General features: G+C 40.8%; 1 protein-coding gene across 1 annotated transcript in view; it reads right to left on the bottom strand.

Annotated features, from left to right (window-relative positions):
• The window catches only part of LOC127582420 (short transient receptor potential channel 3-like), a 92,064-nt gene extending 72,570 nt beyond the window's left edge, over positions 1-19,494 (bottom strand). Inside the window, exon 1 of the mRNA XM_052037645.1 lies at positions 19,225-19,494. Within this exon, the coding sequence (XP_051893605.1) occupies positions 19,225-19,382 (158 nt within the window). The 5' untranslated portion in view covers positions 19,383-19,494. The remainder of the gene's footprint in view (positions 1-19,224) is intronic.
• Positions 19,495-22,737: the final 3,243 nt, after the last annotated feature.

Raw genomic sequence — 22,737 nt, forward strand, 5'->3', positions numbered from 1 at the left:
CCTGTACTGCCACTATTCCTGGAATCCATGTTGGTTTTAGACTGATCTGTCCCATGGCTTGTGGTTTTCCATGAACTTGTCTTCTTTTTCCAGCTGCTGCTGTTCAGATTCCCATCCAAGCCTTCCTTTGGCTTTAGCCCTCTATATTGTGTCTTCATCATTGCATCCACATTGGGAATCCTGCTCCCATTCAAGGTTTATGCTGTGTCTTGGGGGCTTTCATTGTGCCTTCTACCTGTGCTGCTCAAGTTCCCACTTACACATCCCTGAATCAGCAAGTTCCCCATCTTGTGTCTCCGCTGCCTGGACCTTAATTAAAAATGCTCCATAGTAGCTGCTTTCGAAGGCTATACCTGTGTCAGAACTTGCCCTTTCACTGCAGTTGGGATATAAAAAGTTTTTTAATATTTTTTTAAAGATTATGCTAAAAAGGTCTGCTTAAATTGTTGCACCAGCCTGATAGAATTTCTATACTAAGCTTTAACTTTTAAGTGTCCATTAGCAATGTTCAGTTAATAAAAAGATTTCCAGTCAGACAGCATCTTAACTGATAAGAGATAACAAAATTGCTTTTGGTAACTCTAGCCTTGATAAAGGACCCGTGATTGATACAATTGCACAATAGCACAGATCCTGGAAAACTGTAACAAAAAGAGAAAATGCTAGAAATACTCGGCAGGTCAGGCTTTACAGACAGAAACAGAGTCAATGTTACATCTCAATGACTTCCACTGAATTGGTTATTGACTGAAGAAACACCCAACAGTCGAATGTAGGTTTTAGAAGTATTTACAATAAATCACCATGTTGATTAAAATTACTGCTATTATGTGGATTATGGATTTGTGGAACCCATCCAGTTAGAAACCCAGACAAGCTCCACTTAGTGGTAATTTCCAAGCCACTCTTGGTGATTTATTCTACAACAGTGTTTGTTAGAGACTAGGCGGAGGTGTGTGGGCTTTTTCTTGCTCCAGATGTGACATGAACATTATCTTCAATTTGACAGTCCAAGACTGGAATTTATTAAATCTAACTACAGGCTGTACAGCTAAATTACAGTGGAGGTGCAAATGAAAATAAATTTAATTATCAACAACTACATCCAGTCCTGACTGTCCCTGCATTGTAGGGAAGGCTGTTGACAATAACCAAAAATAGTTAGGACCAGGGTGCATACCTCAGTAACTCCTTTAGTAACATAGACAGCAGGGGGTTTCAAACATAGCCAAATTTTCAATCAACTTTTATAATTTTGCTAACCAGACTTTTCCTTCTTTCAAAAGAACATGTCAGAAATCAATTAAGAGTGCAACAAAATAATGAATACTTTTCCAGAGATAGTTCCACAATTCAACTAACAGAGACAGATTGACTGGACTTTGGCTTCGAAAAGCTCATTGAAATATTTCAGTGAATAGTGAAAAGGTTATTGGCAAATTAGTGTCACAAAATCCGTGCTTGGCATTGTTACAGATTTTTCCTCCAACAAGACCTTTCTGTTTCTTTATTTAAGTTGTTAGGTTAATGGAAGCACTAATGTTTCAGTTTGAACCATATCATGAAGTTCTTCTCTAAGTATCTGAACTTTTGATGTACATTTTCTTGTTCTGATAAGCTCATACCCAATCATTCCCATTCATCACTGTGTATTCAAGTACTGTCATCCCCTAAACAAAGAAGCCTCTCGTTTGAGGATCACTGCTCAGTCTTGTTTTAATTAATTATTTTTTTTCTGGAACTGGGCAACACTGGCAAGGCCAGCATTTATTGGCTATGCCTAATTGCCCTTGGGAAGGAGGTTATGCGCTGCCTTCTTGAACCTTTGCAGTCATATCGAGTCACAGAGTTATATAGCACAGAGACAGGCCCTTCAGCCCAACTGGTCCATGCCAACCAAGATGCCCATCCAAACTAGTCCCATTTGCCAGCATTTGGCCCATAACCTTCCAAACCTTTCCGATTCATGTACCTGTCCAACTGCCATTTAAAAGTTGTTATTGTACCTGCCTCAACCATTTCCTCTGGCAGCTTGTTCCACATAGATACCACCCTTTGTGTAAAATAGTTACCTCTCAAGTTTCTCTTAAATCTTTCCCCTCTCACCTTAAACCTATGCCCTCCAGTTGATTTCCCAACCCTGGGAAAAAGACTGAGTGCATTCACCCTATCAATGCCCCTCATGATTTTATACACCTTTATAAGATAACCCCTCAGTCTCCTGCGCCGTAAGGAATAAAGTCCTATCCTGTCCAACCTCTACCTATAACTCAGTCCCTCAATTCCTGGCAACATCCTTTTAAATCTTCTCTGTACTCTTTCCAGTTTGATAACATCCTTCCTATGGCAGGATGACCAAAACTGAACACAATACTCCAAGTGCAGCCTCACCAGAATCCTGTACAACCACACAATGAGCTCCCAACTTTTATACTCATTGCCCTGACTTATGAAGGTCAGCATGTCCAAAGTCCTTCCTGAGAGTGTACTCCAACAGTGTATTGTGGAATGAATTCCAAGATTTAGACCCAGCAATGTCATATTTATATTTCTAAATCAGGATAGTGTAAAACTTGGAGGTTGACCTGTAGGTAGTGACATTCCATTATGACTGTTGTCCTTGTTCTTCTCAATGGTAGAAGTTACAGGTTTGGGAGATTCTGGGCAGGGTAGCATAGACAAGTAACTGCACCCTGCAGCCACTGTGTGCCAGTGGTGGAGGGAGTGAATGATTTGGGAGGCAGATGGCATACCAGTCAGGTGGGCTGCTTCGTCCTGGATGGTGTTGAGCTTCTTGAGAGCTGTTAGAGCTGTACTCGTCCCAGGGAAGGTGGACGGTATTCCATTTACACTCCTAACTTATGCCATATAGATGTGGAAAGGGCTTAGGGTGTCAGAGAGTCACAGCGCACCAAGCTCCTGACCTGATCTTGTTTCTGTGGCTGGTTCAGTTAAGGTTCTGGTCGATGGTGATCCCCAAGATGTTGATGGTGGGGCATTTGGCAATGCCACTGTTACCTAGTGCTTGATTTGATCAATTTTCTTACTTTTTATTTAAATTTTTTAAACATTTTTAAATTTTTATTTACAGCGTGGTAACAGGACCTTCCGGCCCAACGAGTCCGCGCCACCCATTTTAAACCCAAATTAACCTACCTGTACGTCTTTGGAATGTGGGAGGAAACCGGAGCACCCAGAGGAAACCCACGCAGACACGGGAGAACGTACAAACTCCTTACAGACAGCGACGGGAACTGAACCCCGGTCGCTGGCGCTGTAATAGCATTGTGCTAACTGCTACGCTACCATGCTGCCCTGCTCCCAGCACTCCTTCCCACAGATGTGGTAGGCTGACTATGCTGGATCAGTACTCATTGGTTAGAGGCTGCCCATCTTAGGGTCGGTGGTGAGCAGGTAAGTGACCAATAGAATGCAAATGATTCACTTCATCAATGAAGGTAACCATGGAGCTCTACACAAATTGGATTGATCTTATAGTCTGAGACTACATACTTCCGTGCTGTACCCATGCAAATTGCAATGATGGAGCTATCTCTTCATTCAGTTGGCACCCTTGAGTTGCCCATATCAAAACTCTCCTTTCAGTTTAGCTAGTTAATCCCAAAGGGAAGACTTAAGCCAAAGCATTTGGAGACAATTTAGCTGATGGAGATGAAGGTACAAAGAAGGTTTTTAATTCATGCACCTATTTTGGACAAGTAACTGCACCCTGCAGCCACTGTGTGCCAGTGATGGATGGAGTGAATGATTTGGGAGGCAGATGGCATACCAATCAGGTGGACTGCTTTGTCCTGGATGGTGTTGAGCTGTTGCCAACCAAAGCTGGAGCTAGTCCACCCTGCAATGGCATCTGCCTTTCAGTAACACTTCAGCCTCTGTAGATATAGACAGGTTCCGCACCTAGATTTCCCCTTGGCCCTTGGTTGCTGGGCAATTTCCCGTGAGCCAGTTCACAGCACTGACAGCTACAAGCAGCCTCATCTCATCTCATCTGTAACAGTGGCAGACCTGCCCTGGTCTGACTTGATATGATTTAATGGCTTTATCATTGACTGGATGTTTTAAAGTCACTGACATGCTGCTTTGGTTGACTCTTCCTTTCAGGATCTGGGCTGAAGCAGACTCTGAGATGATTAGGTACAATGTGTTTGTAATACTGCAGCTCTGTTGCAATCGGGGTTGGGTTCTTCTTTACTGAACCAAATATGAGATGTTAGCATGTATATATAATTCCTAACTGTAGTTGAATGTGGTAAGCAGCTGCTTCCATGACTCACTCCAGTACGTGTGTTAAGAAGTCATCATTAGATGGGCCACTTTGGACTGTGATCCAGCAATCACACAGCTATGGAGAAATACACTCCCAGGTTAGGACAATGACCTGCAGGCTACCATTCCATAGCATATTGCTGGCCAACAGCAGTAAATGATCAGGATGGTCAATAGAAGCAACAATCAAGTGAGCTTGTTTGTCCAATATAAAGACAAATTTCTTTGATGTACTTTGTATTGCACTCAGTGAGGCCAGTAAAAAAAACCCTTTGCGACCCTAATTTGTGTATCTTAAAGGATGAAAATCTTTGCAAAGTTAGAGTTGAATCCTTGTGATAGACTATGCAGTCTCACTTGTGCTTTTCCATCTCCATCCATAGATGCTGCCTGACCTGCTGAGTTCCTTCCTTGCTCAAGATTACAGCAAATGCAGTCTCTTGTGTCTGTCATGTGCTTTTGTAGCCACAGTCTGACTTAGGTCAGTTCTTACTCAAGCCCCAGGTCCAGAGGATGGGTACTGGGCAATGGTTATGTTATTGACTGCCAGTGGGAAAAAGCCAGAACTTAGTTAACCTGTAGACTTTCCTAGCTGATGGCAATTTTATCCCAAGACTATCTCCTATGACACTTGGTCTCATATATTTCAGTATTAAAAGGCAACCTTCATCTTTGTACTCAGCAAGAGTCACTCCAAGTCTTCCAGAAAATGTCCTTAAATACATGGAGCCTACTTCCTACATAATGCATGATAGACCTGCAAGCAAGTAAGGATCCTTTTAAAAAGCACAGATTCCACTTTATTTAGGACAAACAAGCACAGTCATTAGTAAGGAGGTGAAGAGAAGGTTGAGTTATCATGTTGTTCAGATCTTGAACCCTGTATGTGACTCATACTGTGTGCTGGGTATTTATACATTGCCCAATTTGGCAGGACAGGCATTGAGTCAGCATAACATGGGGATTGGAGTCACTACTGCCTCTTCAGCATTTTTCTAGTGTACATGTTATCCATGCAATTCAACGTAGCCAGATTAGCAAAGCAAACTAAATGTTGTGATCACCATGTCCTATAAAATTCCACAACAATCGGAACCGTTGGCAGCAAAGGAAAACAAATACTCTATTACACTTTCCAACAGGATTCTTCAAATGTGTAGCACTTTCACCTTGTGCTAACTGATTGGCCCTTATTTATTCCTAATTGAATATTCTTGCCTTCATTAGTTTGTGAATGTGACAGATCCTGGACCTATGGACATCACTGTGGAAACTAAATGCCTGAACCATGACCCCTTTTAATTCCAAATCAGACAAAAAACTGTTTAAACTGCAGCATATTGCTGTTAGTTTACCAACATTTCAAAATTAGAATACATTTAGAAATTATCTCAAAGGGCCTCATTAATTCAGAAGCGACATTGTTTTATAAGGACAGGAGAGTTAAAAGGGAAAACATGGAATTATTCTCTCATGGTGAGTCTGCAAACACAGAGTTACCATTTTAATATATCACCATTGGATCGCTTATGGCATTACCTTTGAAATGTTAGTGACATGTTATGCAGAGTAATTAAAATGAAGCCATCACCCCTTGAGTTGTTCTGTTCCAGGAAGGCAAGGTAAGACAGTGATGGGCAGGGGCTAATGAATGTTTCATATGTGTGACTCCTGCTGCAGAATTTTATTGTACTCAAGGCTCCACATCGGCCATATCAGCCACCTCAGAACCCACAGAACTGGAGTGAAAGCAAGCCATCCTAGATTCCAAGGGATTGTCTTGGAGAAAGCATATATTTGAGATTAAAACATTGATGAATGTCACGGAAAGCAAGAGACCTGGTACTCATCACTGCCAACAGCCTGCCAGTCAATCAAGTTTCCCCAAAACCTTTGTTCCTGAGTTACTTCTGGTTTCAACTTACTATTTTCCTCAGATCCCATAACTTTTATTTTCTTGCTAATATCCCCAGGTAAGCTGTGTCAAATGCACTGCCCTCATTAACTCACCTTGTCACCTCCTCAAAACTTTCAATCAAATTAATCAGTCATGAATTTCCCTTAACAAATCCATGTTATCTTTCTTACATTTCCTCCTATGCTCATTTTAAAAGCCTTGGATCCTGTTTATCTTGACCTGGTCACTTATTCAGTTTAAAAGATTCCTCTCTCTTCATATTTATTGTAACTAATATTTCACACTCTTCCTCCTTAAGCTCAATCTTTGTATCACACTCATTCCCCCAATCTTCTGTGAAGACAGGTGCAGACTATTGGTTCAGTATCAGACCCATGTCTTCTCCCTCCACAAGCAGTTTTTTATGGTCATTAATTGGTCCTTTTCCTTCCCTTGTTATCCTCTTTCTCTTTATGTTTTCATAAAACCTCTTTGGGTTTTTTTTCCTGATTTTACCCACTACTATTATTACATGCATCCTCTTTGCCTCTCTGTATCTCTTCCCACAGATGTCGCCTGACCTGCTGAGTATTTCCAACACTTTCTGTTTTTATTTCAGATTTTTAGCATCTGCAGTCTTTTTTAATTTTCACCCATTTTGTCTTCCTAGTTTCTTTAATCTTACCATTGCACTTTCAAGTTCTAGGCTTTCTGCAGTGTTGAGCCCTCAGTATCTGTCAGAAGCTTCCTTTTTTTTGCCCTATCCTGCCCTACCTGCACTGAAACATCTTGGAGGGATCCAGATTTGGAAGTCCCAGCTTTTCACTTATTGGGAATACTGTATATCTGGTCTCTTTGCATACCTCATACTGCTCTGACGCTAACTTACCTCCAAGTTTCTATTTCTGGTCCACTTTTGCCAAATGCTTTCTCAAATATAATTTGAACATGACACATGAAACATGACAGAGGTGAATATGTGTTGGATTACAGTACACAGAAAATAGGTATATTCATATCTTCAGCACAAATATTAGGGCTGATCTTATGTTCACACATTACCATATGATTATTTTTCACAGGAATTCGATAGCAGGAAATCACAGTTACACAGTTTATGTTTCTTTTCTATTTATTTTAACAGGAAAAAAACTACGTAATATGAGTCAGTAATTTGTGCATGACATGCTCTTGAATGTCTTGCCCTTTTTTAAAAAATATGCCAATAATTTGCAGCACTTTTCAAATATGTTGGACTTCAATTACAATTTCACTTTCATCTACTATTCACCTCTCCATAGTACATAATATACATAGTGCACAACAACAATAAGGAGAGTATAAAATGATGATTTCATACCAAGGTATTCAGGTGATGCCATAAAGGCTAGCAGCTTCAACCTTGTAAAAATGGGAATAAAATAAGCTCATACTCATATGATGTTTTGTGCTCCTTAAAGTTGTTCCATATATTTCTTAGCCAATGAAGTACTAAAAAAATTGGTAAATTGGTTTAGTATTGTCACATGTACCGAGGTACAGTGAAAAGCTTGTCTTGCATAGTGGTCATACAGATCAATTCATTACAACAGTGCATTAAGGTACAAGGTAAAACAATAAGAGAATACAGAATAAAGTGTTACAGTTACAGAGAAAGTGCAGTGCAGGGAGACAAGGTCATAACGAGGTAGATTGTGAGGTCAAGAGCCCACCTTATCATACTAGGGAACTATTCAATAGTCTTATAACAGCGGGACAGAACCTGTCCTTGAGCCTGGTGATACGTGCTTTCAGGCTTTTGTATCTTCTGCCTGATGGGACAGGGGAGAAGAGAGAATGTTTGGGGTGGGTGGGATCTTTGATTATGCTGGCTGCTTTATCGAGGCAGCAAAAAGTATAGACAGAGTCCAAGGAGGGGAGGCTGGTTTCCGTGATGTGCTGAGCTGTGTCCACAACTCTCTGAAGTTTCTTGTGGTCCCAGGCAGAGCAGTTGCCATAGCAATCCATGATGCATCCAGATAGGATGCCTTCTATGGTGCATCAATAAAAACTGCTGAATGTCAAAGGGAACATGCCAAATTTCTTTAGCCTCGTGAGGAAGCTGAGGCCCTAGTGAGCTTCCTTGGCCGTGGAATCAATGTGGTTAGACTAGAACAGGCTATTGGTGACGTTCACTCCTGGGAACTTGAAGCTCTCAAATCTGTCGATCTTAGCACTGTTGATGTAAACAAGAGCAGGTGCACTCTCCCCCCTTCCTAAAGTCAATGACCAGCTCTTTTATCTTGACATCATGTCACTAAGCTCTCTATCTCCTTCCTGTACTCCGACTCATTGTTATTTGAGATATGGCCCACTACGGTGGTGTCATCTGCAAACTTGTAGATGTAGTTAGAGCAGAATGTGGCCACGCAGTTGGGCGTGTATAGAGAGTAGAGTAGGGGACTGAGGACGCAGCCTTGTGGGGCACCAGTGTTGAGAATCCTGGCAGAGGTGTTGCTGCCTATCCTTACTGATTGCGGTCTGTTGGTCAGAAAGTCGAGGATCCAGTTGCAACGGGAGGTGTTGAGTCTCAGGTCTCGGAGTTTGGTGATGAGTTTGCTTGGAATTATAATATTGAAGATGGAGCTGTTATTTCAATTTTGAATTGTATTATCACCATGGAGTAGGATCCAGGCATGACATTCTTTGCAACACTGGGGACAATGCAAGAGATTTCTATTAATTTCCCTCCACATTCTACTGTAAATTCAATGGTAGATCAGCAGAAGTCCAAAGTGTTAACAAAGAACCCCCATGAAAATTCCAAGAGATTGGGAGATTTTAGGATACTTAACTTGCAAAAGGAAATTTATTCATTGGAGACAGAAGCAAAGATAATTCTAGGAGTTAGAGGTAAAAATTATAATGAGATACTAGCATATTGAGAAAACAACCTATATTTTTAAATATGAATTAGATTAATCAGGTTATTTAAGGCAAAATCACAAATAGAACATTATACTGAGCTTCACAATCTTGAAGAAAAGCTCTCAGTTAAAGTATTAAAATTGAGACAGTCACTATCTATGAAAAATAATTGATGTTTTGTGCGATAGTTAGATCCTGAAGAGCTGGGAAAAGAACAGTGACATCAAGGAAGGCAAGTGATCCAGGACATATAATGGAAGATGCAAAATTGATTAGTAGTCAGAATTTGTTTGATTTATCATTGGAGAGCAAAGTTTGAAGCTAACCTTGGGAAATAAACTGAGTGAAGTAAATCTATGATGATGCCTATAGCACCTTGCCTCTACCATAACCATTCTTTTCACACCTGAACTTAAATGTTGGAATTACCATCCCTTTTTAATAAAAAAACATTGCATTTATCTCATACCTTTTTAAGTCTTCAGGAAGTCTCAAATAAATTCAAAACCAATTACTTTTGAAGCAAGTCATTGCCATTATTTAGGAACATGATAGCTTTTGAAGTTATTGTTTTAAGGAAGGTTTTGGAGCACTGGGATTCGTTAGTGATACGGTGTGGTCTTTTGTGTTCACCTGAACCACCAGAATAGGAATATGATTTTATATTTCATTCCAAAAAGATGACATTTCTGACAATGCAGCAAATCAGTACTGCAAAGAATTGTGAGATGTGATTATATGCTCATGTCCTCTGACTCAATGTGAATGTGCTTTCAGGTATTTTTACTAAATTGAGTATAACTTATACAAATGCTGCAAATACTCTATAGATAAACTGTGATATTGGAATTTAATTTATTTTCCAAGACAAAGGATTATGGTAGATAGTTATCCAATAGCCTGTATTGAAAATATATCTTTCACAACCATTCATTGGTCTCTCTTAATATCTGTGAATTAATACTGAATAGTTGTCAGATTTTTGTTCTCAGTGATGCAATTAAATCATAATAGATACTTTCAGGGAGGCAATTTTGTCCATACAAAGGCCTGCATAACCTAACTATAATATCTGTAATTGATTTCATTACTTTGTTGTAACATTTTCTATAAATAAAACTTTTTATTCTTCTGTTTCAAACTATTCTCAGCTGAAATGAGCATACTATGAGTGCTGTACAAATTGTACAATGTGAATGCACATTGTTTTATGTGGTGCATCTTCAAGGAATATTTTAATATTACCCCAATACCATTAAATGATGTTGTAGAATGGTAAAATGATTTGTGTATGTGCAGCCACATGCAAACCAGTATCTTCCAAGTTTCTAGTTCATGCATGCTTTGTTGTTGCTAAGGGACGTTCATGGTGAGTTAAAGAGAAGATAGGAGATGATAAAAATCTGTCTTTATTCTGATAAACCCCCCCCCATTCTTTTAGTTCCCCTTACATTTCCAAAAGTAGTTGAATTTAGATTAAATAATGAATAAATGGTGCACAAAGATGCCATTCATATGATTACCAAAAAGTAGAATCAGAAAAGATGAAAATCAGAAAACCACAGAACAGGTAAATTTGTATTTCCTGGAGAATTCTGCTGCAATTCACCTGTAACACAGGCTCAATTTTCCCCTCTCAACTAACATGGCTTAAACTTCCAGGCTTTGTGGCAGCTCTGTATTTTGCTGCTTTTATGTTCCTTTGTTTGTGTCCTCTCTCTAACTGCCCTCATTTGACAGCTCTTATGTTGCATTGTCTGTATTCTCTTTCTTTAGCTGCTCCCTTTAACCTATCAAGCATATGACTTAATTTACAACTTACTCCAACATCAACCTTGGCCTCAGCTGGTTGGAGATATCCCCTTTGTCCTATACCCTCTACAACCTCTACCCTCTCTGCAACTTAAAATTAACTTGTTTTCTCTCTTTCCCAGTTCTATCAAAAGGTCCTCAACCTGAAATGTTAATTCTGTTTCTCTTTCAACAGATACTCCTTGACCTGCTGATGTTTCAAGCAGTTTCCATTTTTATTGAATTTCTATTGTACTTTTACAACTCAGGATATCTCCTAACTGCTCATGAACTAGTTCTGAAGTCAGCAAGGCAACGCAAGAAACTCAGCAGCTGATTTATGCACAAGAAGGACCCACCTCAATAGTAACCAGATAATTTGTTCACTAAGGGTTAAAAAGTGGCCAAGGTGCTTGGAAATTTCCCCCCGCTCCTCTTTGAAGTGGTACTAACAACTGTGAAACTACTGGATTTTCATAAAAACATATCTGGTTGTACAACGTCCTTCAGGGAAGGAAATATATTGTTTTTTTACTCTGTGACTCTGACCCTCAGCCATTGCTCTTAATTAAATGGCCTATCAAGCCATTAAATTGTATCAAAGCCACAATATAAGAATAAAACCAGACAAACTACTTGACATCTGCTGAGGCTTCAGATTTAGACATGACAATGTTTCTAATAGAACAGAAGATGGAATAGCTGGCTGCCAGACAGGGTCTCTGGCAGGTGGTGGGTGAAGTAACATCAGGGATGAATCTACTAGCCACATCCTCACCAAATCTGTTGCAGATCCATCTGTCCATGAGAAGATTGGTAGGGACAACCAATGTACAGTCTGTTTTCACACTGAGGACACTCTCCACTATGTTATGTGGCATTACCATTTTGTTCAGTAGGAATGATTTAGGTAAGATTTAGGAACCCTAAACTGAAAATCATCTTCAGAACCAACACGCAGTAACAGCATTTAATTCCTTCGCTATCTATAACCCCTTGACCCATCATGTCACTCCTTCTGCCATTACTATCAAGCCAGGAGGTCAATCCAGCTTCAATGAGAAGTGTACACAGGCATACCAGGAGTAGCACCGGAGGTGCTGTCCTTTTGAACCTGCAGCATAGGATTACATGGGCTAAACAGCAAAAGACAGAACTACGTAATTCCATAGCAAATAAATCAGTTCAAAGCCATATGGCCCTGCCACAACCTGTCATAACTGGTGGTTGACAATTAAACAATTACCAGGAGGATGAGGCTCCAAAGACATTCCAATCCTCAATGAGGGTGAAGCATTTGCTGCCATATTCAGCCAGAGGTATAGACTGTATGATCTGTGACCAGTCTCCTCCAAGCATTACTACCATCACAGAGTCCAGCCATCAGCCAATTTGATTCACTTTATAAGCTGTTGGACACAGGCTATGAGGCCAGACAACATCCTGGTTATGGCTCTGAAGATGTGCAGTCCAAATTACTCAAAGTCGAGCTTATTATCATATACACAACTACGTGTATGTACAGGTGCAATGAAAATCTTACTTACAGCAGCATCACAGGCACATAGCATCATATATGCAGCATTCACAAGAAAAACATAAATTAAACATAAATGATACATAATTTTTACAAGAAAACACAATTAGAAGAAAATGCAAAGTCCATTTTAGTGCAAAGTGGTGAAGGTGGCCATAGTGTTGCTAAATTGTAGTGACTAAGGTTTTGCCAGTTGGTTCAAGAACCGAATGGGTGAAGGGAAGTAGCTGTTCTTGAACCTGGTGGCATGGATGATAGATGTTGCTTTCTTGAGGCAGTGCCTCCTGTAGATACTGTTTTATCTATATTTTTCCAGTACAGCTACAACACTGGCATCTATCTGAGAATGTGGAAAATTGCCAAGTATGTCCTCCCACTTAAGAGCAGGTTAAATCCAATCCCAACAATTACTGCCCCATCAGATTATTCTCAGTCATCAGCAAAGAGATGGACAGTGTCTTCAATAATGTTATCTAATTATGTTCAATAATGTTAACTTAATCACCAACAACGTGCTCAACAATACCTAGTGGGCTTTCGCCAGGACCACTTGGCTCATCTCACTGGTTTCCTCCCCCCACTGTTTCCATCTGCCCACTATACCTCGCTTATTTGGTTCCTTTTCACCTTCCTTTCTAATCAGATTCCATAATCTGCAGCCCTTTGTTACCACCATCTATCGCCTCCTAGTCTCTGTCGCTATCTCCACCTCTCCCTCCACCACCTGACTCCATCTGCCATTCAACCCCTCCTCACCTGGATCCACCTATTATTTACCAGCTCTTGCACCCCCCCTCTGCCCCCCCCCCCCCCGCCTCAACTTTCTATACTGGCTATCTTCCTTTGATTCCTTCAGTCCAGATGAAGAGTCTCAACCTCAAAGGTCGACTGTGTATTTCCCTCCACAGATGCTGCCTGACCTGCTGAGCTTGTTTTTTGGCTCCAGATTCCAGCATTTGCATCTCTTGTGTCTTCATTTGGCTCTTGGCCTCATTCCAGCCTTGGACTAATCATGGATACAAGAGATGGGTTCCAAAAGTGGGGTGAGCGTGACTGCCCTTGACTTCAAGGCAGCATGTGACCAAAAGCAGCATCAAGGAGTCCCAGTACAAGTGAAGTAACTTGGTGTCAAGCAAACAAAAATCTTTCCACTGTTTGGGTCATAGCTAGTAAAGAGGATCGTGATCTTTAGGGGTTCATTATCTTAGCCCCAGGACATTGGTACAATGGTTCCCAAAGGCAATCATCTTGGCCCAGTCATCTTCAGCTGCTCTATGATAAGGCCAGAAATGCAGATGTTACTGAAGATTGCACCATTTCATTCTATTTGCAAGTATTTAGAATATTAATATTCATGCTTCCATGCAGAAAGATCCAGACATCATGCAGACATTGAATAATAAGTGGCAAGTAATATTTGCCTTATAATTCCCAGACAATGATCATACCTCAAAAAATGAGTTCAATCACTTCCTCTTGATGTTCAATAGTAAAACTACTACTGAATCCTGCATGCTACACTGATCCAGAAGGTTAAGGCACAAGGGATCTTAGGCAAACTGGATTCAAAATTGCCTTGGTGACTGGTGGCAGAGGAAAGTGGTGAATGGACATTTTTCTGGACTGGTCTCTATAAAACGCAGGTATACTGCAGGGATCAGTGCTGGGACTTTTGTTGCATCTAATGAGAATGTAGGTGGTCTGATTAGTAAGCTTATAGGTGACATGAAAATTGGTAGAGTCATAATTAGTGAAGGAGGTTGTCTAAGGATACAGCAGGACATGGATCAGCTTGAAAGTTGGGCAGAGAAGTGGCAGATGGAATTTAATCCAGACAATTGTGAGGTAATGCACTTTGGGAAGTCAAATTCTGGTGGGACATGTAGAGTAAATGGCAGGGATCTTTGGAGTGTTGATGTACAGAGGGACCTTGAGGTTCAAGTCCATAGCTCACTGACAGTGGAGACACAGGTGAATAGGGTAATGAAGAAGGCATTTGGTATGCTTGCCTTCATAGGACAGGTATTGAGTATAAGAGTTGGGACGTTGTGTTCCAGCTGTACAAAGCTTTGGTTAGACTTCATCTGGAGTATTGTGTACAGTTCTGGACACCACAGTAATAGGAAGGATGTGATTGCACTGGAGAGAGTACAGAGGAGATTCACCAGGATATTGCCTGGAATGGAGAGCTGTAGTTAATAGGGAAGATTGGATAGGCTGGGTTTATTCTCCCTGGAACATAGGAGGCTGAGGGGTGACCTTATGGAGGTTTATAAAATTATGAGAGGCATAGATAGGGTAGACTGTCAGAGTCTTTTTCCCAGGGCAGGTGAGTCCAGAACCACAAGGCACGGGTTTAAGGTGAGAGGGGAGGAATTTAAAGGGATACCTGAGGGGTAAGTTCGTGACATAGAGGGTGGTGGTTATCTGGAATGAGCTGCCAGAGGAGGTGGTGGAGGTAAATACAATTACAGCATTTAAAAGGTATTTGGACAGGTACTTAGATGGGAAATGCATAGAGGTAAATGGACCCAATATAGGCAAATAGGATTAGCTTAGGTAGCCATCATGGTCAGCATGGATCATGTGGGCTGAAAAGGGCCCATTTCTGTACTCTACAAGTCTATGATTCTATGATAATATCTCGTTGGAGTTGGGCGGGATGGGGCAGTCCACCACTAAACATAATCTTACCTGGCCCAAATTATAAATACTGTGGCAGTAAGAGGTCAGAAACTGGATATTCCAGAGTCAGTAACTTACCTCCTGCCTTTCCAAAGCCTTTCCACCATCTAAAGTCAGAAGTTAGGAACACTCTGCACATTTCTAGAAATATGAAACTCCATCAGTCTCAACTATGCAGGGAAAAGCAGCCCACATTACTGGTGTCCCATCCAGCTCCTAAACATTCATTCCTGCTGCCATCTGTGCACCATGACTGCAGCGTGTACTGTCTAAAAAATGTAGTGCAATTACTTGCCAAGGTTACTCTGACATCACCTCACAAACCCAGAACTTCTTCCACCCAGGAAGAACAAGGGCTATGGATGGATGGGATCAAACCACCCACAAGTTTCCTCCCAATTCACACAGTTCTGACTTGGTGATTGCAGAATTACCCAGAAGGACAACAGTCATTTAAAAAGGGATTGTACCAACAGCTTCTCAAGAGTGATTAGTGATGGGCCATAAATGCTAACTTTGTGAATGATATCCACACTTTGTAAACCGTGGAAGAAAAAAAGCATGTCTTCATTTAGCACTAAATACATCATTGAAAAAAAATTAAAGATCTGGCTTTCTTCTTCCTAGTTTACCATCTGTAATAATTTTCTAATATGATTAGCTGATAAGTCAGCTTTGACAACACAACTTCTGGTATTGTATCAAATGAAGCCTAACGAGAGCAAATGTTGATAGAAGTTCTCACCACAGAAGTGAGTAGAAGGGATAGTGATGACTCATATCACACATATTCCCCTAAGGAAAGTGTGGGACTTTCAAATGAAGCATTCCCCTCAGCCCTCACTTCCTGGATACCTGGGAGCATACAAGTAGGGTAATGCGAAAGCAAAGCCAATGTGAAATACAAAGAGCTGGATATTACAACATATAAAAATATACTGGAGTGTAGAGAGCGCAGGATTGAAACGAAAAGAGTAAATTAGGAAGACAAGAAGAATCAATGTATAAACAGCAACTGATGGAAGGCCATCAGCCTGGAAGATTAGCTGTTTCTCTGTCTACAGAGGCTGAATGATCTGCTGAGAATTTCCAGTACTTTCTGTTCCCACTAAATGAAAGAATAGCAGGGTTTCTTATATAGCAAAAGGTATCCTTTGTGGAGGCAAAAAACATAAAATCAGACAAAGAGACATAAAAGCATGGAATTGTTACAATGCAGCAGGATGCAATTTGGCTCATCAAGTCTGTGTCAGTTCTTAAAAAAGCAACCCAGGCACCCGCTCTTTCCTCACCAGCTCTGCACTTTGCTCATCTTCTATTACCTATCCAATTCATTTTTGCAAAAAACAATTGAATCTGGACCCACCATACTTTCAAATCATAACCACTCACTACATAAAATTATTTTTTCCTCATATTTTCCCTGGATCTTTTGCCAGTTGCTTTAAATCCATTTCTATTTATGGGTCATTTCTCCCTACCTACCCTCTCTAAGCCCATCATGATCTTGCATGTCTTTAACAGTTCTCCTCTCAACCTTCTCTGACCCCAGGAGAACTGTCCCAGATACTCTAGTCTATCCTCATTGCTGAAGTGCATCATCCACAGAACTATTCTTGTAAATTGTTTCACTGTCCTCTCTAGGACCTTCACATCCTTCCAAAAATGTGGTGACTTGAATGGGGATAGCTATAAATGGATACATTTTGTACGTGTCTTCCCAGAAGAGGGAGATGATGCAGATGTTATAGTGATGGAGGAATGGTGCAAACTAATAAACCTGATATAAATAGAGAGCTAGAAAATATCATGGGGTTAAGAATCTTTAAAAATGAATAAATTAACAAGCTAGATAAAATATATCTGAGCTGTTGAGAAAAGCAAGGGAGGAAAGGGTGTGATGCCTGAGGACTGGAATTTGATGACATAATTCCTTTGTTTAATAATAAAGAAAAGGTTGGACTGAGTAATCACAGGTCATTCAGCCAAATTCTGGAAAGAATTCTGAGGGACAGTATAAATCATTGTTTGGAAATGCTCAGATTAATCAAAAGCAGTTAAAGAGAGGTCATATCACACTGAATTTTTTGAGTTAGTAGTTTGGAGGGTCATTGAGAATGGTGCTTTGGATGTAACAAGACAGTTCCTAATGCCCAATGCCCCTGACTGATCAGAAACATGAACGCTCATGACAGGTCTCCTGATTTTCAAGGTATATATCAAATGATTCTGAAATAAATGTAGGGGACATGATTAAGAAGTTTACAGATGAGGTAAAAAATTGGCTGTATGGTCAAAAGCAAGAAACAAGTTTGTAGAGTTCAGGAGATTATCAATGGGCTGTTCAGATGGGCAGGAAAGCAATATATTGAATTCATTCTGAAGTACAGTGAGGTGCTCACTTTGAAGAGATGCAAACAAAGTAATGCAACATTCAATAATAAAATGTCAGTGATAGTAAATCTGATTCTGAATAAGAATAGTAGGATAGTGAAAAGTGTTGAGTAACACAGCTGCTTTTATCAACAGATCCCTGAAGTTAGTAGAGCAGTTAAAAGGGTTAAGAAGATATATGCACTACTATGCTCTATTGGACAAGCCACAGAATAAGGGTACAGGCAGTCATGCCTGAACTGAATAAAACACTAGTTTGACTATACCTAGATTAATGTGTATAGTTGTGGTTATTACTTTGAAGGAAGGGTGATCGCACTAGAGAGTGTACAGAGGAGATTTACCATGGTGTTACCAAGACTGGAGATGTTCAGCAGAGGAAAGAGTAGCTGGGCTGGGGTTGTTTTCTTTGAAATAGAAAGGCTGAGGGGAGAGTTAATTGATGTGCACAAAATGATGAGGGGTAAAGATAGGAGAATGGGAAGGATTTACTCCTTCAGCAGGGAATCCAATAACTAGGGGTCATAGATTTAAAGTAAAAGATAGACAAAACAGAGGGGAGCTAAGGACTATTAAAACGTCCAGAGAGTGGTGTGGGTCTGGAATTCACTGGCTGGAAAGGTGGTGGAAGTAGAAATTCTCAACACATTTATAAGGTACTTGGATGAGCACTTGAAGTGCAGTAACTCAGAGGGTTACTGACCAAGAGCTGGAAGGTGGTTTGGTCTTAATAGTTCATATTAGCTGGTAGACACATGACTATAATGCCTTTAGTAAATATAAACGAAATTTGTTAAATGCTTCAGATAAACTCAGTTGGTCAGTTGGCGTATGCAGAGAGCGAAGACAACGGGAATAGTAATGTGTTAACCCCGAACTCATCTGTTCACTCCTCATCTGCTAACTCACCTGTCCAGTGGATTCAGAATTTCATAGCTGGGTGCCGCTCTGGTACCGGTTGCAAGGAATCTCGATCAGCTCTTGAACTAAGCAACAGTGAATCTTGCCATTGCCCATCTGTCTACCTGCGTTTATATTTGTTATTGTCGCGATGCTGTTGAGACAAATACACAGATAATGGTCGGAACTCAATGACTTACCTGCTAGCTCGCTTGGTGGCGCTAATTTTCCAGTTAGGGAAAACACCTAAATCCTAATTTTAACTCATGAAACCCTATTTTCTGAATAGATATGATTGAGATGTTGAGATAACCTTCAGTTTAAGCGGTACGTTCAGACTGGAACCTCAAGAATTAAGCAGTCACCCACTTCAGAGATACTTATAAATAATAATTTAAACAAAGTGATTAGGATTTTGATGCGTGTTTGCAAAGCCCTCCGTGTACATAATAACTGAGAGCTTAACAGTTAAATAAGGGTCGAGGTAAATAATCAAATGTATCAGTCTAGTTCCATTCGATGTTATGGTTACAATGTCATCTTTCCCTGAATGGAGTTAAAGTTGAGACAATACCTTTGAGCTTATGGTAGGTGCTCAGGCTACATGAACTGTTAGCATTCTCCATTTTATTCATTTCAAACGGTCTGCAAAAGTTGTATTGCTTTTAAATTAAAGAGAGAGGCCACCACGGGAGAATTCATTGAAAATAGCTCAAGATTTCCTATAGTTTTTACCGTCTTCACTAGAATTTGATGAATTCGACTTTCAGTTAAAAAAAATAATGATTCGACTAAGTGAGTGAAGAGAATGAAAAGTACTTACATGGTTTTCTGGTATCCATATAGACTCTTGTCCCGTGCTTTTGGGTTGTAATGATGCGAACCCAGGTCTCCGTTCTCCTCTTTCCAGTCCCGTCTGTTTTCTTCTTCATGGAAGGACACCGTTGTCTGAACCTGGCACCTTCTATCTTCTTCTGACATTCAGGCGGAATAGTAGTTCACACCGGTATATATAGAAAGTAGAATTAATCACGTTTCAGTGGGCCGCCGCAGCTCATTGTACCCCGCTGCAGTGGGATTTCTCCTAGAGCTGGATGAGCTGCCGGTGGGACTGGCGCAGATTCACCAGGGAAGAGTGACACTGGCCAACCTCCCACAGTTCTTATCAACCCCCACCCCCTCCCCCCAACTCCTCTGACACCAGGAGCTTCGTGTGGGAGACAGTGATGCAGCAGAACCATATGGTCACCGGTTTAACATCGTGTCACCCAAACGCAGTCAGTCGACACAGGAACTCGCTTCTCTCAGGTGAAAAGTTAAAGCACCCGAGCAGCTGGGACTGGAAGTGGGTCGGGTCAAAAGCCACGAAAATCGATAACGCATTGAAATCTCAGCGCAAGCCCGCCGACCCTTCGATTTATCCCGAGCGTGCTCGGCTGGGTAATTTCCTCGCAAAAAGTCCAGGTTATTAATACAAATATGTTCATCAATTATTAACAGAGTTCTGAAATTGGAACAGGCGAGATTCCCAAGTTTCTTCGAGCTCACCAGTGAAACCGGGGACAGGGCAGGGCCCCAGTGGAGTGGGATGGGGGAAGACCTGTTGGTCTGGAGTTGACAAGTAGATAAACATTCCAGCCTCACGGCTGCTTTCTGCAGTAGCACTCGGAGAAATTTAGTCAACGTTTTCGAAGAAATTGTGCTAACTTGGCGAATGTTCCAACACTTCGGATCAATTCACAATGCAATTTGCAGCTCTCCCATAGGTGCTGCTCGTGAAATCATTGTACAGGCCCGGGGAGAAGCTCGCTGCATGATTACAAGGGCCTCGGGAACAGTGGCAGGCTGCTCCTCAGAAGTGGACAAGGGAAGGGATAATGAGAAACGTACCCGTCCCAGATGATCATACTGCACATTGGGTTTACAGGTAGAGCATTAGTTTTCTGATATTGCACATGACTAGTGTCTAAAGAGGCTCGGGGTATCAAGGCTATTCAGTGGCAGATCTTTGCAGCCTCTTGGAAGACTTACTCCCTGCTGGACTTCATTAACATGCTCTACCGGTGGCTGTGAAAATGACTACGGCCCTCAACCCTCCTCCCTGAGATCCCAGCAGGGCTCTGCTGGAGACATTACTGCAATCAGCTGCTCATAAGTGCATCAGGCATGTGGCAGCTGCCTTCTTTTCAAGTGCTGGCAGTTCCAGCAGTATTGCCATTGACGAAGCCAGTCAAAATAAGCATTGCCTGGGGTTGTTGTTCCAGCCGACATTGCACAGGTTCAGGATATGTTCTGTTCTCCAGGCATTCCAAGTCACCCAGGAATATTCATTAATCTCAAATGATTCTCCACTGGTGATATGCAAGAAGAAACATATATGGGAGCAGAAGCCGTTTTGACTAGATAGCTGTTGATCATGCCTATGAGTAGGAGGAATAACATTGCGCAAAGATGTGGTTAAACATCTGTGCTGGCTGAACAGATGGGGATGTGAGAAAGTGTATGGACAGGAGGATGGCTGTGAAATAACTAAATAGTGATGAGCTGGAGTATAGAGAGTGTAATGAAGAAGAACATAAGAAAATAGGGGCAGAAGTAGCCCTCTCAGCCCCTCACCATTCAATATGATCAATGCTGACCTTGACCTACCCAGGCTTCACCTCCTCTTCTCTGCTAGTTCCCCATAGCCCTCAAATCCTCAATCTTTCCAAAAATTATCCACCTCCACTTTAAGTACCTCCAATGATCCAGCTTCTACAATCCTCTGGGGAAGAGAATTCCAGAGGTTCACCACCCTCTGTGAGAAGAGGTTTCTTTGCATTTCAGTTTTAAATGACTGTCCCCTTATCTTGTAACTCGAGGTTATAGCTATGGGCAAGGGGCAATAGGATGAATATACATATCAAACATGGGTGTATGAGTTACTGTACTCACCTGCCCTGATTTGATGAGGTTATTAAACTGCCTATGGCACTGAATTCAGGAGTAGGGGAGCACATTCCTACCACTGACTCCTATGGCAAGTCATGCTGGCTTCCGGTTGGATGGGAAAGCAGTTGCCCTTCAGCTCCTTACAGCTCCTAGTATGACATTAAGCAATGATTCACTGAATACTGAGACTGCCTTCACCTCCTCCTCTGCTCCAGAATCTGCTGAATTCGGTGCTTTCAAAGTGTGCAGCATTGTTCAGATACCTCAGTATGTTAATGCCATGCCTGAGTTCAGGCTTCCCTAACAGAATCACTGCCAAAAATTTTGGATTTCATGCCCACTGACAGTCTTTCCTGGCTCCAGTGCAACAGAGAATTAAAATTTAGCCCTGTAGGTCAGGAATACAGCAGTCTTGAGCAGGCTTTTCACAGAAGCAAAATCATTGTCATTAAAGAACTGTAAACTATGGATTATGGAAACTACTCATTATAGCAGAAAGAGAGAAACCTCAGAGAAACAGGAAAGCAAACATGATGTGTGGAAAAATGTCTCAATTCATGGGAAAGGACATAAAAACAGACAATAGCCATCAGTGGGCAATCAATCACAGGAAAAGGTTATGAGAAGTTTGATTAAGCACCAGAAGTGGATAATACCTGTGTAATTTTTTTTGTGACAGTGAAACTGCAATTAAAAATTTGTAGATGGATCAGTTTAGGTAGAGTGCATGAAGAGGATGCATAGAAATAAACCACTACAGACCACTAAATGTTCCTTTATTCTATGATCACTGTGCTTTTGAAGGAGAAAGGCATAAAATATTAATATATCTTTAGTTGATGCAGAGAAACAGTTAGAAGACTTACCTAGGTATCAAGGGACCAATCATTATTTTATATGTGTTTGTGTCTTCATCGTAGGGGGATATACATGCAGCAGAGTGCACATTCCTGCATGCAATATTGAGAAGAATAATTACCAGGTCAACAAATAGTTCATGTCAGGGATCAAACGCAATCCAAATCACTGTGATCATAAATCACAATCGTGATAATACTTGCAGCTGTGAGATAGAACAAGGTTGCAGAATTAGGAGATTCCTCAATTAGAACCTGTTTATACTTTTTACTGATAGCTTCTAAGCAATAATAAATAATTAGAATTTATGGAAAAAATATATCACATTAATAAGTTAACATTAACTGGTTTTGTAGTTTTGACCATTCATATTTTAAAATATCCAAATGTAAGATTGGTTCATGCATTCTTAAACCATGACCAAAAAGAAATATTATCCTACTTCTTTTAAATTATCTTTTCATTCTGAATTTTATTTTTCTTATATATCTATAACAATATTGACACTCTGAAGCTCACCATCTATATTGGAATCATGGTGGTAATA

Source organism: Pristis pectinata, chromosome 2 (assembly GCF_009764475.1).
Source record: "Pristis pectinata isolate sPriPec2 chromosome 2, sPriPec2.1.pri, whole genome shotgun sequence".
Taxonomy (NCBI): domain Eukaryota; kingdom Metazoa; phylum Chordata; class Chondrichthyes; order Rhinopristiformes; family Pristidae; genus Pristis; species Pristis pectinata.